At 45.2% G+C, this 18766-nt stretch overlaps 2 protein-coding genes and 1 non-coding gene across 3 annotated transcripts; 1 reads left to right on the top strand and 2 right to left on the bottom strand.

Annotated features, from left to right (window-relative positions):
* Positions 1-7170: 7170 nt before the first annotated feature.
* On the bottom strand, positions 7171-9352 carry LOC101757169 (probable glycerol-3-phosphate acyltransferase 3). The gene is made up of 2 exons (XM_004963993.3): positions 8524-9352; positions 7171-8395 (listed from the first exon to the last, which is right to left on the bottom strand). The coding sequence occupies exons 1-2, from the start codon at positions 9313-9315 to the stop codon at positions 7445-7447; spliced, it is 1743 nt and encodes a 580-aa protein (XP_004964050.2). The 5' UTR covers positions 9316-9352; the 3' UTR covers positions 7171-7444.
* Positions 9353-10506: 1154 nt separating this feature from the next.
* On the bottom strand, positions 10507-10578 carry TRNAG-UCC. Its single transcript has one exon. It is a non-coding gene; the product is annotated as a tRNA-Gly (tRNA).
* A 2059-nt stretch (positions 10579-12637) lies between these two features.
* Positions 12638-13279, top strand: LOC105914017 (zinc finger MYM-type protein 1-like). Its single transcript, XM_012844583.1, has one exon. It carries the CDS (start codon positions 12638-12640, stop codon positions 13277-13279), a length of 642 nt encoding a protein of 213 aa, XP_012700037.1.
* The last annotated feature ends 5487 nt before the right edge of the window (positions 13280-18766 follow it).

Below are 18766 nucleotides of genomic sequence, written 5' to 3'. Positions count from 1 at the left end.
GGCTGCAAGAAATACGGGTCCCTTCTCACAAGGAAGAACAAACGATCACAATGAACAAGATGATGGAGGAAAATTCTAGATGATGGAATAAATACATGTACAATGCACCAACAGTGAGATCCATAAAAAGATAAATACTAAATTATACTGCTGCCACAACATCATTTGGAGAAGCAGTATCTATACTGATGATATACAAATTATACTCAAATGCAATGTGGATGATATCAATAGAAGCTTTCAGTTTAGACATTGATTGTTTCCTTCCATTAAACTCCATAAATCATTTTTTTTCGATAAAGGAAGTTTTTATTAAATTTCAAGGGCATTACATCATTAAACTCCATAAAGCTTATACTAGACATTCTGTAGCTTTTGGTCGAGTGAAATAATAGCTGAAACAACTTTATGCATTTTGTGATTATTAGATTATTATGAGTTGCGTGCGAGAGCTTCTTCACTCCAGGCATGCACAAAGCTTAAAGCTAGTTAACTTTTGACCTTGTACCTAGAAAAGGGCCGCATCAAAAGGATAATAAGAGCTGACAGTTTGGTTACATTCAGAAGCAATGCCCATGACCCTGTAACACTTTTACTCTAACGGTCTAACCTTATAAAAGCAACCTGGCAACATGTACTCTTTCTACTGACCAAAATTACAGATTTTGTATCGGCATTGCCTTCTGAATGTAAAAGGGAAATCCCATTGGGGGTTGTCGACAATGGTGGCAAAACTACAGATGAATATTGCAATCAGTGCTCAGTGCTCCAATCTAGGGGCAGCAAGGCAATGGAGGGTTGAAGCACCGTACATGCTATAAGTCTGTAGTACTGTAATAGGGTATAGACAGACAAGCTGCTGGATATGCTCTTAATCATGACAATGACAAAAAATGGCCGACAAAAAGATAAGGAAATATTGCAAGAAAACATCTTCTCTATAAAAGAAAGTGACAGCAAATAGTACACATGCACATTGGTATTAAGTTCCAACACAGCAAGGTAGCTCGAAATGCAAACGGCAAATAATTGCCAAGAAAACGAACCAACCTGACAGACAGTACTGCAATCTCGAACATTCTCCAAATTTACACCTTAAAAAATTGGATTGCCAATGTTATCTACCTTTTCGTTAAAAAAATACTATGCACCCAAATCCACGACTTCTCGGTAATGTTACAAATGACAACAGTATCCAAGCCCCGAGGTCTCTGAGCTTTCTCCCAAAATGTTCGAACGGCAATAAACCAAGAACTACAAAACAACATGCTGATGAGAAAGCAGAACCTGAAAGCTACATACCACGATCGAAGTCACTGATGGAATTGCTAGCTCGCGCTTCCAAAGATTAATACAGAAAATGGCAGCCAAACATTAATAGTTCAGCTCCAAAATTTGCGCACAGCAATTGAATTAACATACACACCCCCTTAAGGACCAATCAGAACACAAATGGAACTAGTCGACCAGGAAGCGATTGATCTGGTGCCGAGCTGGCACCCAGATCTTATTATCCGCATCAAAGCGATTGATCTGGTGCCGAGCTGGAACCAGATCTTCAGTCCTACTTGTTCTTGCAATATGAAGTCAAAGCAATCTATGTACAAATCTTGGAATTAGAACAGGAAGACTCACCGGAGGATGAGGCAAGGTAGCACGGAGTCACGGAGCAGTCACGAAGCCACGGAGCAGTCACGGAGCCACGAAGCAATCACTGGAGGTGGGGGCAGTGAGCAGATCTCCAGCGAAGATCGAGCCGGCGTGGGGATGGGGAGACGACGGGGAGGCGACGACGAGCCGCACGGGCGACGCCACGACGGGGAGGTGCAGGAACAGGGGAGCCGCACGGACGCCGCTCGCAGGTCGCCAGCGGCACGGGGGGCGGCGGCGCGATGCGGTCGTCAGCGGCACGGGGGAGCACGGGCGAGCACAGGCAGGGATGGGGATGCGGACGCGGAGGGGGGGCGCCTGGATGCGCGACGCGGAGGGGGTTGCGCCGCCAGGAGCCTCGAGGTGAGGACGGCTCGCCCCGGGGAAAACTCGCGGATGTGGTCTGGCCTCCCCGTCCGATGGACTCCCAAATGAGGAGGCGATTCGGCCCGTGGTGAAATGCCCGCGTGGGCCTCTGACCCAGGGAAAATAGCGGGATCCCCTCGGGGTTCTGAGTTCCCAAAGGAGCCCTTAGGGAGGGAACCGCACTCTGCCAAATCATCAATCTGAGAGACTAGACGGGTTTAAAAAGGCAACAAAAAAATACTAAGATGAGTTCCTTCTAGCTAATATCTATCTTGAATCGAACGTTAAGTGTGCCTCATGCAGAGTACAATCCACTAGTTCGTGTTTTTACGTGTATATGCTAACTAATACTACTGGAAAAATATAAAATTCATCAACAAGGCCTGTCTTACTTTTTTTTATGTCCGCCTTACGCTATATGATTGGAATGCATATGTACTTACTTATGTACTCCCTCTGTCCCAAATTACTATTCATTTTGACATTTCTAGATACATAGTTTTTACTATACATCTAAATATACACTAAGTCTAGATACGTAGGCAAAGCTATGTATCATGAAAAACCAAAACGAATAGTAATTTGGGACGGACCAATTATGGTGTAACTGGAATAGTGCATACTGATCAAACCAACTTGTCATTTTTTTTTGAGGGCTAACCAAATTCTCATTTTTGTGCACACTGGAATAGACATGTTGTTTGTAGTAATATATGTAGGTAATCCATTGTAACTGAGGCTGTTTTGGTACAATCGTGTTATTAACTAAAATAAGTTTTCCAGAAGTTAAATTGAGGCCTAATTCATAATTTAGCCCAGGGCCTATGCATGGTAAATTAAGCTGACAGTTTCTTCGGACACGTGCCACGGCTCACAAAATCTAACCGCCTCATTTGACCCATGGACCGGGTCGTATTTGCAGTAATGAGGCTTCATGGCCTCACTGTCACATGGAAGCTGAAGTCCGTCTGAACTGAGCTACTGCCTCTCAACATAACCACATGCTCAGAGCTCGAGTCCACTTCATGATGCTAAGAGTTGACCACCCCATCGAGCAAATTTGAATTTGACCAGAGCTGACCTGCAACTGCTTGACCGACCAGGCGGCGGCTGCCGGCGCCGACAGGGCCGGCCGGCCTTTCACTGAACGCAGCATGCAATCTTCAGTGCGTTTGTTGGTCAACCTTCCATCTCTGTTGCCGCCAAGACGGAGCAGAAGCTTCAGTGAGCATGTGTATGCAGTTAATAAGCTCGCAGCTAAAAAGCTCTTGATGAGCCTGGTCAGTAGGCCCCGTAGTTGCTATTACAAATTTACAATGAAGAAATAGCAGATGATGAGTGCAACAGAAACAAAATGAAGTACACAATGCATGCTGGTTACATATATCACCATATTATTTTCCATGGTTCCTTAATAATGTGCCAGTGTATTCTGTTTTGTGGTGTGGGAACTCCATTAGTAGAAGATGACATTTTACAGTTTTTTTATTGCTTGCCCATATTTTGGCTTCGTGGATCACATTTCATAAAATAATATACCATTCTTCAGGTTCACAGAGAAGCCTTGCAATTGCCAACAAAGCATAGTTTTTTTTTTGCCAACATACATGGTTGGGTGAAGATAAAACGTGGACATGTTTGCTGCACTGCAGAATTTGCAGTCCGCACAGAGATAAGCTACCAATTCTCATGTTGAGCAAAGATAGATTTGAAAAAAAAATTAAAAGAACAGATGAGATGACTAGTAGAGTTTACATTGCATTGGTAGGGCTTTAATGCTTGATAGTTAGATTTAGCTTGTCACTTGTCAGAAATAATTGTTTTACTTTGTTGTGTCTTTTTGCATGCATCCTGCATTTTAGAGCTGGTCAACGGTCGTAGTTGTACGGTACTAGTGTTACGATAGGGATGGTGACTGTCTGGGGCTTCAGTGTGAATCGACAGCTACAGAATTTTACCTTCGTATTAAGGTACGGTGAATTAAGCTAATTCTTTAGTTCACAACTGCTTACTGCCTGATTTGATACATCTGTAGCTTGTATTTGCAGTAATGAGTTGAAAGCTTCACTATCTCATAGAACCTCAAGTCAGTCTGAATCGAGCAACAGCCTTCCAAGTTCCAATAACATGCAAGCAGATCACTTGCTTTAGTTTGCTTCAAGGTGCTAAGAGTTGACCAGCTTACCCAACAGATTTGAATTTGACCAAAGCTGACCCTATAACTATTTCACCGACCAGCCTCTACTATCTGCATCTTTCTCTGTCAGAAGAAACCTTTTGCTTTCAGTTTCGTCAGAGTCACAGGTGATGCTGTTTTCAGTTTCAATCTCGTCAGTCTGTAACTTTGATCCAGTCCCGTCTTTTCCTTTTCTTCAGGAGTCGGCATGCATCAGGTTGTTGATAGTGCCTAGTTTTTAGCTGCCACTGGTCATGTAATGTAATAGGTTGCAGTAAGCTTTCAGCTGCACAAAAATCACGAGGTTAAATTTGTTCTAAGAATCCATGTCGGGACAGGACTTCCAATTAGTTCCAATGATTCCCGGAGTTCAACACTCTAACCGATCCATCGGAGTTCAGTTCATTGAGCTATTGTCGCCGATTTCTGTAGCTCATCTGGCATTCTCCACCGCTCGCTGGCCGATGCTGTCGCTGAACCATCACGCACTCGTCAAGCCAATTCGTGTTCAGGAATAAGGAGTTGACGATACATTTGCCAAATTAAAGCTTGATGATCCTTTCCAGTCAGGGATGACTAACAACTGCCTGACTGTGACACATCTAGTCATCTCTGGCTTCTGTTTAAACCGCTGAATTCGGTCACTTTTTTGTTCACATGGATCACAAACTGAAGTCGGCAAACAAAATGCAGTTTTATGCATTGACCGGCAAACTGGCAGAGCTGAATTTGACCGGAGCTAACCTTATAAATGCTCGAGCAGTCTCTACAGCACACAGATGTATGCAGTTAGTAAGCTCTTGAGCTTGGTCAGTATGTTGCTGCTGGTTAGGGCTTCGGTCTGACTTGATCTAAGTTGCTCAGCTTTCCACCTGTGTCGTGTCGTGTGGTCATGAATAATCAGGATTATTGGTAGGTCAAATGTACTTTGATCAGGGATCTCGCATTCTTGTTCACAAGATGCATGAACTTGTGGTTACATACCTGCTAACCGTCGCCTTCAATTAAATGGATGTTGTTTGATTTTTTTTTCCTAACGTCCGAGTTAATGTAGTTTCAGAAATCAATACACTGTTTGATTTTTTAGTACGGAATTTATTCTCAATCAGGAAAGATCTTCACCGCGGTTCCAAAATTCTTCGGCATTCATGACATCTACCTCTCCATTCATGATTGGAGACCGTATGAATGTCTAAACGCGATACATTCTTTTTGCTTACTCATTTCCCTGTTGTATTGTTAATCCATCGCTTTTCCAAATGCAAACATATCTTCTGAGGAAGTCCCAACTGCCGAACTAGGCCCCGTAGTTGCTGTTACATAGAAGAAACAGCAGAGCGTGAGTACAATAATACATGCTGTCTATCTACATCACCACATCCTTCATTCCTGGTCCAAAATCTTGCCTTCATGGCAGCTTGATGATCAATGGTGGTTCAAACACCACATCCTTCATTGCATCCATTCCTGTAGCAATGGACCAATGGTGGTTTGATCTGATCGATTTCTTGCGAGCGCTGCAAACTGTCCTTCACTCCAACAGTGGTTCTTTATGAGCTACAGAAATGTCGGCTTGGCGCGCGTTTGCCGCCAAAATCTTTGGATGGCAGATGTAACCTTGGAAGAAAAGAATCTAACTCATTTATTAGTGCCCATGCTAACATAATTCCAAAACTATCAGCCATGCTAGCGAAACTTGAAGACTTATGTACCTGAAATGTGAGGAACTGAGGATGCAGCATAATGCACGAGGTTCCGAGAAGAAAATGTGTTGAGGTACAGTGGATGACCAGTGCCGGCGGAATTATCACGATTTAGGGAGCCATTTCAAGACATTTTTCGGCAACGAAAGGCGCTTATCGGGTCAGAGTTTTCCTTGCCGCAATATTCCTGGAAATTGTTACCTAAAAAGGCTGTTCCCATGCAATCGCCATTTAGTTTCTTCTAGTTTTTGCATCATCACTTGTCCTGAAATATCACAGTCCAATATTTCATCAGAAATAGAAGTGTTTCAGTTTCATTTCGATGTTGTGTCCAGCTTGTTCCACCGGTTGTCTCGTTTCAAACAAGTGGAAGACTCTTAGGGGGTGCAGACGGTTAGTGGCCAACCTGAGAAAGCAATTCAGAATTAGAAGTAAAACAGACAGCCTTCAGATGAGGTCACTGCAATGCTATCTGAATCTGGCAAAACACAATTTAGTATCTTGGAAAGACAAGATGCAAAAGGAACCAAACGATAGATTCTCCAACGATTAATATTCTCTCCTCCCAAAAAAATATCAGGTGCTTCAGATCATTCATGTTATCATCGGCACATCCGTACATGTTGCAGTACAAGTTTGTTATCAAATATTTTGTTGTTAACCTTATTGTTAGACGGCAAAAGTTATGAAATTAGAAATACCAAAACAGCCTACTCCCTCCGTTCCAAATTGTAGGTCGCTTTAACTTTTTTAAGTTCGCAGATATTATTATATATCTAGATATAGTGTATGTCTAGGTGCATAATAATATTTATGAACCTAGAAATACCAAAACAGCCTATTCCCTCTATTCCAAATTGTAGGTCGTTTTAGCTTTTTTAGGTTCATAGATATTATTATGCACCTAGACATACACTAGATATTATTATGCATCTAGACATACACTATATCTAGTGTATATTTAGGTGCATACACTATATCTAGTGTATATTTAGGTGCATAATAAAATCTATGAATCTAAAAAATCAAAACGACCTACAATTTGGAACGGAGGGAATACAATTTAGGACAGAGGGAGTACATAGTAAACAAGAGCCGTGCCCATGCTTATGTGACTCATTGTGGTTACATGTAAGGAGTAATTAGTGTCAAGACACCTCTTTAGAACGAGAGTGATCACATCATTGCACGTCTCGATTTCCTGCACATCATGTTGGATTCACGACATGGACTCGAAATCCATAATGAAAACCTGGTTACGTGGAAGTACCAAACAGATCACCCATCCTCTTCTAGTGAAGATGACATAATATTCTCTCATTTCTTAAGTACATTCCCTTAATTTTATACACACCAACCTCTACATTACATCGTATATTCACAAAAAGTGGGGAAAAAAGAGAGGTCAAGGCATCAAGCATCTTACAAAATACAAAAACCGTTCTTAAACGGAATAATATAGTCCCTATTTTTTCTATTTTCCCCTGAATTTTTTCTCTTTTGAGTACTGTACGTGTAGTGTGGCACGATTTTCATTAATCGGACACGGTTATCTGCAGCCAGTGGGAGCACGAACGGGCACACGCATATCGTCGGCGCGCGTCCGCCGTGGCGGCGCCGCGACGACGCCGTCGTTGCCGACGAGCATGAGGTACTTGTCCTTCCTGGTGAGCATGGTGCACTCGTACCCGAGCGCCGCCGCGATGCGCCGCTGCACGGCGTTGGCCACGTCGGTGCTGGCCGCCTTCCCCTCCGCCACCGCCGCCGTGTCCACCCTGTCGAGGAACTCCACCGTGTAGCACATCCTGGGGTTGGCCAGGTAGTAGAAGGGGTCGACGCCCTTCCACCCGCTCGCCGTCGTGCCGTGGAACATGCTGCTCTCGACGGCGAGCGCCACGGGCACGACGCCGCGGTCGCCGCCGAGCTCGGCGAACAGCGGGCTGAACCGGAGCAGGTAGGGCTCCCGGCAGGTGGTGCCCTCGGGGCAGACCACCACGCTGTCGCCGGCGCCCAGGAGCCGCGCCATGGCGGCGCCGTCGCGGGAGCGGTCGCGGACGAGGTGGACGGTGGGGCCGATCGGGGAGAGCGCGTCGGAGACGCGGCTCAGGCTGTAGGACACGGCGCGGACACGCCGGTCGAGCGCGATGGACACGTAGACGGGATCGATGAGGGTGCGGTGGTTGCACGCGTAGAGCTCGCCGGAGGATGCGGCGCCGCCGCGGCGGATGTTTGCCGGCGGGGGCGCGCCGCGGAGGCGCCACGACTGGCCCGTCGCGGCGAGGATCGCCGTGGCGTACCGGTACGGCAGCGCCATCGCGACGGCGAGGCGGACGACGGAGAGCGCCACGCCCAGGGGGAGCCACGTGAACATGGCCACGGCGCCGAGCGGCGTCGGCAGGAACGCCAGCCTGCCGTCGTGGAAGACGAGCGGCCTCGGGTAGTCGCGCCGGGCCAGGCGCCGCCATTTGCTCTGCTCCTCCGTGTGCACGACGTACAGCTCCTGCATCGATAGAGATCGTGTCATGAACTCATGGTGCCACCATGGTGATGTTGCTCATGGAGGACTACTAGGACATCGCTGTCATGCATGAGATCAATCAGATCATCTCAAGAAAAAAAAAAGCATACCTTGCAAATTGATGACAGAGGGCTGCAGAGGAACTCCATGGAATCGCCAGCGGAGAACCCCACGACGTCGTCATCGTCGCCTCCGGCCGCCGTCTTCTGCCTCAGCACCGACATGTCCTCTCTTACGTCGCAGTCGTACTCCATGAGGCCGGTGTAGAACCCCCACACCGTCTTCATCTCCCTCGCCGCGACGGCCGCCGCCGGCGACACCTGGAGGTACTCCCTCAGGAACGGCTCCACCATCACCCTCGGCATGGCGCTCGCCCACACCACCCGCGCCGGGTCGCCGGCCCGCCGCGTAACCTCCAGCGCCTCTGCCTGAACGTCCTCCAGGAGCCACCGCGGCAGCACGGCGCGGCCGGCGCGGAACGTGCCCTCGCGCAGCCCGCAGAAGGCGACCGCGGCCATGGCCCGCACGGCCGCGTCGCGGCCGGCGAGGGCGCCGAGGCAGGAGATGACGGGGTAGAGGAGGAGCAGGACGAGGCCGCGGAGGAAGCTGCCGGCCTCGAGGGCGACGAGCATGAAGTAGGCGAAGAGAAGGGTGTGGCGCGGCAGGAGAAGGGCGCCGTCGACGTCGACGACCAGCGTGGTCCCCTCGCCGGCGAGCCGCGCCGCGGGAGGGGCGCATCGGTGGACGGTGGGCGAGCTGCGCGTGGGCGGCGGTGGCCGGGCAATGACCGTGACGGTGTGGAGGAGGGAGGAGAAGAGCTCGTAAGCCGCCGCTGGCAACATCTTCTTCGCCATGGAGGGGCTACGTGTGCTTCTGCTGCTATGAGGCAGCTGGTGTTGCATCGCATGGCACCACTGATAATTGCTATATATACTCTTCTTGCGCGCACACACACACGTATAAGGAATTGAAATGTGTGTGTGTGTGTATATATATATATAGACACAGGAATTGAAATGTGCCTGCCTCATTAAGTAGGAAACATGCGTGCCTAATTAATTAGTTTAGATGCCTAATTAAGCGGCTTGGAGTAGGTTTTACCATGTGTATACGGCAGCAGTGATCCATTATGTTCAGAGCGTGTGTTTGTCCACTTTGCATCAATTTGGTCACGCACAAAGTGCAATTATACATTCAAAATTTGTCAAAAAAATGCAATTGTAGCTTTTAGAATAGCTTGGTGGGCTAATCTCCATGTAAGAGCAATTCCAAAAGATCCATTAAAATTACCCCAAAACCTTATTCAGAGAAAAAAAAACTTACCTCCAATAGCTTCCCAAACCTTCCCGAAAAAAAAAATTACCTCCAATAGTTATTTGGATTCTACAATAATCTGTGTGAAAAATTCTAAAATTGCATTTTTTTATGGGTGGATATATTTATTGCACTCACTTTGCTATGAGATTCGTGCATTTAGATAGAACACATGGGCACCAGGTGAGTTTCAATCACATTGAATGACACATATTGATATGCCATGTAGGCAAAAAAAAAATAGTAACATGAAATGAAATTTGAGAGAGAGAGAGGAGTTGATTTTCATTTTCATCTAGATAAAACTGCTGTGCATAGCTTACCAAGGGCTTTGATACTTGAATGAAACCCACGGACAGCAATTTGTTTCATATTCATGCTTTTATTGATCTCGTGCTGTCGTGGTTAGTATGCTATTACTCCCTCAATTTTTATTTATAAGGTACACATGTCAAATTTTAAAAAATTACAATATTTGATCAATATATTAACTGTCAATTTTTTATTTTTATAATATAAACTTTATATGGTTGGATTCGTAATCAAATATACTCTACAATAATCTTAAGTTCATAACCATAATGCCAAATAGATCTCTGATTAATATCTTAAATTGATACCTTTTGTACATAAAACGATGACGTATGCACAAATAAAAATACACAGCGCCATGGAACTGCAATGAACAAAAGTCGAATTTGTGTTCTTGAAAGAAAACGAGTGACCGACAAACAGATGTTCCAGAAAGAGAGGGAAAAAAGAAAAATCTTAAAAACAAATGCGTTTGCCGGGAGTCGAACCCGGGTCTATTGCTTGGAAGGCAATTATCCTAACCGTTGGACTACAAACGCTTTATTGTGCTGTGATGACTAGGAATTAAATTTTTTCTGAAAATGTATGCATTCGCTGCCGCAAAAGCCACGAGCAAATCTGGAGTGCTGCGTTTTGGGTCACTTCGCATGTCTTTTCCATCAACGGAATAACAAGCAAAGGGCGAGCTGTTATTCAGGATTCGAACAATGATTCATGCGGCCATGCCCTAATTGAGGAACCAGCAGAACCAACCCTCATATTGTGATCAGTTTCGTCAGTGAACTGAAACACGTACACCCTCTTGGAAAAAAAACGGCAACCATCAGGCAGTTTCTAGTTCATCAGAAACAGTTATGCAGTGCGCCAGCCTGCTTGACAGCCACTAATCCGTACAAGAATTTAAGCACATCGCGTAGTACCTTCAGTTCATAGGACAAACGGGAAAAAGCAACCCAATTGAATTGTCTGTACGAAGTAGAATGGAATGATGATATGCATGATGTGTCAGAACCGAACACATTGGCGCAGGCGGTTCTTGATGAAATGTCTCCAATTTGCAAGGCGGAGGGTTGAATCTTTATTTTGTTCTTTGTTTGGCATTCAGTTTGTTAGGCAACAAACTGAAATTTCAGACTGCACATACGAATGGCTTGAACCGAATTGAAGAACAAATTACAAAATGATATTTCAACTGCCTTCCTCAAGGGATGGTAACCGTTGAGCTGCAGATGGACTGACTATCACAAAGTTTGCTAGGCAACCATTCATTAGCCAGTACAGGCATTTATGCACAAGAGATGATTGAGACCTTTGAAGCCGTAGCTACACTGTTCACTTAAGCCTACACACAGCACAGGGCAAACCAAAAACAACAAACTAACACACTGTACATGTGCGATGAAGCCAACATATATGCAGCTCTTGAAAACTCACTATGAAACGTCTAGATCATTATCACAGAGTAGAAGGGAGGCAGCAACGGCGGCCGATAAATGTTTCCAGATGATAGGCATACTGCTTGATTGAGCACACAGGGGTATGTACCATGTACAGCAGTACACTGATTGAGAGATTTTTAGCCTGATGAACAATAAGTCATGAAACAGCCGGTGGTCCTTACCGTCAAAATAGCTGCTCGCTCGTGTGATTATATTATGGTGACAATAGGCTGATCAATCAAGATGATTTCTTCAAAAATAGCAAATCCATGATTATCCCAACATTTCAGGTGAAATGCTACAAATTAGCTGAGATATGAGCAAGATTCCCTAAGTTAATGCAAGTAATTGACCATTTGATAAATCTCAACATGTATAGAACCTGCGAGCTAATTAATACCCAACTGTCCAACATTCCTTAAGTTTGATCATTAATGAAGTTTGCATAAGGTCCCCTCCCAATCATCATTTGCATTCCCAACTTGTCATCACTTGACCTCAATCAAGTCGGTAATTCAATTATGTTATCTTAGTAACTAGAACTTACAAGCTTCCGCCTGAGGGGATGTCCGCCCTAGCTTGCAAGCAGGCCCGTCCATTAGGCAGCGCAACTGGACCGACCGAGCCAGGCCCCCAAAAATTAGGGGCCCCAACTATTGGACTTTAACTCGGCCCATCTACTATCCATAGAAGTGGAATAGGCGGCCGTTGGGACGTGTACCGTGAATTCCAGGGGTCATCGCGGGGTACTGAAACGACGCGGGCGTGTATCGTGCGAACCTTCCCATTGCAGCTCCCACTGAAGCCGCCGTTCGTGTGATCCGCGCCGGCGCCCGGCGTGGCGCAGGTTTGGTCGTCAGCGGCGGCCGGCTCCGACGGCGGGTGCCTTGCCGGCCTGTTTGTGGTACACTGGACCACTGGTACAGTGGTACGCCGGGTCTCCGTATGAGGTGTGTGCATGCATCTGCGATCTGTCATCTCTTCCCTTTCCTCACTTTTTTTTAATCCGCGTGTCTTGGTCAGCAAACAGTTACAAGCAAAGGATATGCTTATTGATATTGCAATAGAGAAAGTGCAGGGGCTAATTTCCTTCTTCAGTAAGTATAGAGAAACTGGTTTTGCAAAAGCAATAGAATCTGCAAAAGAAATAGCACACGAGATGGATATTGAGCCAGCATTTCATACCAAGCGTAAAATCAAAAGGAAAAGGCAATTTGATGAGACACCTGATGATGCATCTATTGCTTCACAGTCCGAAGAGGAATCATTTAGGCTCAAGTATTTTTTGCCTGTTGTTGATCAAGCAATTGCTTCACTAACTAGGAGGTTTGAGCAATACCAGGGGTATGAAAAGACTTTTGGTTTTTTGTTCACTTCACGTAAATTATGCTCCTTAGATGATAAGAGTTTGTTATCTTGTTGTGCTCGTCTTGAGGAAGCACTTAAGAGTGGTGAACATTCTGATATTGATGGCAAAGAATTACTTGTGGAGTTAAAGTTCCTCCAAGATTTCATCCCTAAGGAAGACATGGGCCCTCTTGATATTTTGAAGTTTGTGAAACGGATGGGCTGTTTCCCAAATGCTCTTATTGCATACAGAATTTTATTGACTATTCCTGTAACAGTTGCATCTGCGGAGCGGAGCTTTTCAAAATTGAAGTTATTAAAGTCCTACATGTGTAGTACAATGACACAAGAAAGACTCAATGGGTTGGCAACAATTGCACTTGAAATTGATGTTTTGGAGAAAATTAAATATGAAGATATAATTGAAGATTTCATTTCAAAGAACACCAGATGAATGATGCTTTTTACTAGAGGTTAAGAAGATATTGGTATGCACTATTCACCCTTTAATCCTATAATATAAGTACCTAATTTCATATTGTTGTTCTCTGTATGCAAAAAAGCATGTACTTGTTACTCATATACTGGAATCTAAATATATCTTGATTATTTGTATTTCACTAGTCACTACTATATAGGGTCCCATTTCTTGGTTTGCTCCAGGGCCTCAAAATCTTCGGTACGGCCGTGCTTGCAAGCAGGTGCGTGTCATCGCGGCTGAAATCGCTGGTGCAAGTGGCGTCGGCAGTAAGCAAGAGAGGCGGCAAAGCAGGCTTGCAGATCACGGCTCAGGTCTTCCCCACGAGATGCAGTACGTGTCCATGCTATAAACCTGCACATTTGCTCACTGAAATTCTTCCAAAACTGAATAGCAACTTTTTTTTGAACGAACGATTGTGCCTATTTTACTGATAGAGCAGTAGATACAAGAGCAAACTGAATACCAACTTGCTGCACACATTTTCCAACTTTTGTAGCTGACGTATAGGGGTATAGATGATAGATAGGTCTTTTATTCAGAAATCCATGGGTTTGGAGATAAGAACCTCTGAACTTTGGGGCAAAACACCAGTTCATTCTGAACCTTCAGAACTATTCCGTTAGTTAACCAGGCAATGCGAGACAGTGTAAAGTTCGATCTTTGACCTCCAATTTAAATATTCAAACTCATTTTTCTATGCTCAAGAACTGCTGGGAGCTGTTAACCATATATCACACGTACCATTTTGATTAAACTTGTTCAAAAATTTTATGCAAAATTCCTCAAAATCTTTGACCCAAAGTTGGCCATTTATTACTGTATTCAGACTTAATTTTTTCAGGGATTTATAGGGTTGACCCTATGTCTCTACCTTTGACCATTGATTCGAAGATCTTTTGGTCCAGATCTTGACCCTGTAAAATTGGGAGAACGTGGTTGCCTACCTGGCATTGCCACGATACGTGTTAATATATAGGGCGAAACAGAACAGTCCTAGGAGATTACAACTGCAGGTAGTTGAAGATTAAGTCCTGTCGTAATCCTATTGGATACATCGTTTGAACTCTAGTTAATCTAAACAACCGGACTATATCTCCAACTCCTGATCTCTATCTCCTATTCTAACCAAGTCCACAATCTGGTACTCGGTTTACAATAGCTTTCTTAATTATCTCTAACAGCCCCTCTCAGTCGAAGCTTCCGCTAGTCTGAAGATTCAAATTGTTCCTGAACTCTTCTAGCTTGTGAACAGGGAGAGCTTTTGTGAAGCCATCCGCCAACTGATCACCTGTTGGTATGAACCGCACCTGCAGCTGCTTCCTTGCCACACGTTCACGAACAAAGTGAAAATCAATCTCAATATGTTTTGCTCTTGCATGAAAGACAGGATTACCTGACAAGTATGTAGCATCCAGATTATCACACCATAGAACTGGTGGCTGCTTTAGGCGCACACCCAACTCTGCTAGCAGGGATTCCAACCATATTACTTCTGCCGTAGCGTTTGCCATTGATTTATATTCAGCTTCCGTACTGGACCTTGATACCGTCGCTTGTTTCCTTGCACTCCATGAAATAAGATTATCCCCAAAGAATACAGCAAAACCACCAGTGGATCTTCGGTCATCAACACTTCCTGCCCAGTCAGCATCAGAGAAAGCACCGACAACAAGTGAATTATTTTTCTGAATCTTTAATCTGACGCCACAGGTGTATTTGACATATCTTAAAATAGTTTTCACTACAGTCCAATGAACTGTAGTAGGAGAGTGCAAGAACTGACAGACCTTATTAATAGAATATGCCAAATTAGGTCTAGTGAGAGTAAGGTGGGCACCTACAATACTGCGATACCGTGTACTATCTTCTGGTCCAAGTGGTATACCTTCATGACATGACAGCTTCTCAGTTGTAGAAAGGGGAGTAGAAGATGGTTTGGACTTTTTCATACCAGCTCGGTTCAAGATGTCATTTGCATATTTTCCTTGCGACAAGTGTATACCATCCTTCTCCTTCTTTACTTCAATTCCCAGAAAATAATGTAGATCCCCGAGATCCTTCAGTGCAAACTCTTTCTTGAGCTCCTGGAGAAGCGCCGCAATAGCTTCTTGTGAGGAGCTGGTAACAATGATATCATCTACGTAAATCAACATAAAGATAGTTATCTGTCCCTTGCCGTAAATGAAGAGAGAGGTGTCAGACTTTGAAGTTCTAAAACCAAGATCTAACAATTTCGAGCTGAGCCTTGAATACCAGGCCCTCGGTGCCTGCTTTAACCCATACAGAGCCTTGTCAAGCTTGCATACACATTGTGGCATGTTAGCACTCTCAAAACCTGGCGGTTGTCTCATATAAACCTCTTCTTCCAGAACACCATGCAGAAACGCGTTCTAAATATCTAGTTGCCTTAAGCCCCATCCTCTCGATATTGCAATAGATAATACAAGTCGGACTGTGGCAATTTTAACAACTGGACTGAAAGTATCTTCATAATCAATACCATATCGCTATTTGAACCCTTTCGCTACTAGTCGAGCTTTGTACCTGTCAATTGTGCCATTTGCCTTCCTTTTAATCTTGTATACCCACTTGCAATCTATCACATTTGTTCCTTCTTGCCGTGGTACAAGATGCCATGTTTGATTTCTAAGTAATGCACCATACTCATCTTCCATAGCTTTCCTCCACCGTGAATCACCCAATGCTTCCTGGACACTATTTGGTTCTCCTGTGGAAGAAAGCAAACCATACCTGATCATTCCGTCATATAATTTCTTGGGTCTGACTATTCCACTTTGTAGCCTTGTCCTGTGCAGGGGCATCGTAAGTGGCGGAGCATCAGAATCACTAGCGCCTGGAATTTGTAGATCAGGGACGGGCGCACCGGATCTGGCGGGTGGCGTAGAAGATCCAAAGGGCAGATCTCCCTCAGAAGCAGGCGCTGGTACAGTCGGGCCGACAGCGGCGCCACGCGTCGGCAGCGGGTTCGAAGGCGTCGTGCGAGCCGGGGCCGGAGGCAAGCCCTCCCCACACGTCGACACGCTGTTGGCGGGAGGTTCGGCCTGGGAGTTAGTGGGAGGAGGCGGGAAATCGGACGCCGCCGGATCCTCCTGGGATCTGGTGCCCAAATTTGTTGCGGCTGCTGGATCCATGGCATTGGAGCCATCTGCAGCGCTGGGACTTCCGTCGTGGCTACCGTTTTCATGGGAATTCTCCTGTACATCATCATGCTCATGGGAAACATTAGTAAACAAAGGGTTAGCACTACCAAAAACCCCTGGATTTACAAGATTCTCAAGGAGCAGAAGAATTTCTTTTTGTAGAAGTGATTCGGCATTGGGATGGAGAGTTGAAAAAGGAAAAACGGATTCGTCAAAGACGACATCACGGGAAATATAAATGCGACCTGTGGATGGTTCTAAGCATTTAAAACCTTTGTGCATAGAGCTGTAGCCGAGGAAGACACATCTAGTGGATCGAAAAGCTAGCTTTCTGGTGTTATACGGCCGCAAATTGGGCCAAACCGCGAAGCCAAAAGTGCGGAGAGAGCTGTAATCAGGTGGCTCACCGAGAAGGCGCTGAACGGGAGACTGAAAGCCAAGAATCTTACTGGGAAGAAGATTAATCAAATATGTAGCGATCAAGAAGGCTTCATCCCAGAATTTTAAGGGCATAGAAGCATGAGCAAGAAGAGCTAACCCGACCTCAACAATATGACGATGTTTGCGTTCGGTGGAGCCGTTCTGTTGATGAGCATGAGGGCAGGATACACGATACGAGATACCAATTTTTGTGAAGAAGGAGCTCAGCTTCTCATATTCTCCACCCCAATCTGTTTGCATAGAGATAATCTTCCTGTCGAATTTCCTTTCAACAAGATTCTGAAAGTTATGAAAAATTTGGAACACATCTGACTGTATTTTCAGTAGATATATCCATGTGTATTTGCTAAAGTCGTCAATGAAACTGACATAGTAGGAATTTCGTCCAACGGAAGTAGGGGTCGGACCCCAAACATCAGAGAAGATTAAAGTGAGTGGCGCATTGGATATGGTGTTGGAAACAATATAAGGAAGCTGATGACTTTTAGCCTTCTGACAGGAATCACACACGGTTTCATTACTTTTATCACTAATGAAAGGAAGATTATTATCTCTAAGCACACGATCTACTATAAGAAAAGATGGATGTCTTAGACGACTATGCCATGTGGTGGACGACGGCTTATTGATTCTATAAGCATGCTTTCTTGAATCCGCCTCTTCTTGCTTTGACATGAGCGGATACAAGCCACCTTTGCATCTACCTTGATGGAGCACTTGTTTTGTTTCCTGATCCTTGATGAGAAAATAATTGGGATGGAATTTAAGGAAGGTGTTATTATCGGAAGTTAGGCGATGAACAGAGACAAGATTTTTATGAGCAGTTGGTACATGGAGAATATTATCAAGATGTAAATTCCTAGCAGGGGTATATAAGGTAGTGAGCCCAATGTTTTTAATTTGCATACCTGCACCATTAGCTGTTTGCACTTGTTCTCGCCCGTTGTAGCGATCTCGTATGGTCATCTTGTCTAGCTCGCTGGTGATGTGGTCAGTTGCTCCACTGTCCACATACCAATTTGTGTCGATGCCGTATCCTGTGGTGGCTACCCCTGCTGTCTTGTTGTTTTGCTGATCTTCATCTTCATCATAGCGGTACCAGCAGGACGGAGCCTCATGCCCGCCCTTCTTGCAGATTTGGCAGATTGGTTTTGTGGTTGGCCCGCCTTGCCCTTGCTGCCTGTACGAGGAGCTTGAATTGTTGCTGCTGCGAGATGGATTGCCGCGGCCACGACTGCGTCCACCATGACTGTTTCTCATGCGACCACGAGAATTATTGCGCCCACGTCCTGCCATGTTGGCAGAGGACTGAAAGTGCGCTCCTCCTCCTTGACTTTCCTGATACATCTCAAAGCGCATATCATATGCCACAAGTTGAGAGTATAGATCACTGAGCGATGTGGGGTCAGCACGGCTAAGAATAGAGGATACAATTGGATTGTAATCAAAGTCGAGGCCGTTTATAATGAACTGTACCATCTCCTCATCATCGACGGCCTTACCCACAGAAGCAAGTTCATCCCTGATGCTTGTCATCTTGTTGAAGTAGGCTGCCGTGGTCATGTTACCTTTCTTGAGGTTGGCGAGCTGCATACGCAGATTGGAGATCCTCACCTTGGAATTTGCAGCGAATAACCTCCCAAGTTCACTCCAGACTTCTGCAGAGGATTCAAGGGAGATTACATGGACCAGGATATCATTGGTCATAGAGTTGAGCAGATGGCCCAATAGCTGCTGATCTTTCGCCAGCCACGCATCATACTCCGGATTGAAGACAACAATTTTCTTGCCATCCTGCTCCACTTCAAGTGTCTTTATGGGTGCCGGAGTAGAGCTGTCGAGGATGCCCATGAACTGG

This window comes from Setaria italica, chromosome III (genome assembly GCF_000263155.2).
Source record: "Setaria italica strain Yugu1 chromosome III, Setaria_italica_v2.0, whole genome shotgun sequence".
NCBI classification, from domain to species: domain Eukaryota; kingdom Viridiplantae; phylum Streptophyta; class Magnoliopsida; order Poales; family Poaceae; genus Setaria; species Setaria italica.
The sequence above is the reverse complement of the archived record's forward strand: the minus strand, read 5'-3'. Positions and strand labels throughout refer to the sequence as shown.

Bases quoted from the DNA above. Each gene is read 5' to 3' on its own strand.
- LOC101757169 (XM_004963993.3), bottom strand. From the start codon at position 9,315: ATGCAACACCAGCTGCCTCATAGCAGCAGAAGCACACGTAGCCCCTCC. The intron at 8,396-8,523 runs GTATGCTTTTTT...CTATCGATGCAG, and splicing joins CTCTGTCATCAATTTGCAAG to GAGCTGTACGTCGTGCACAC.
- LOC105914017 (XM_012844583.1), top strand. From the start codon at position 12,638: ATGGATATTGAGCCAGCATTTCATACCAAGCGTAAAATCAAAAGGAAA.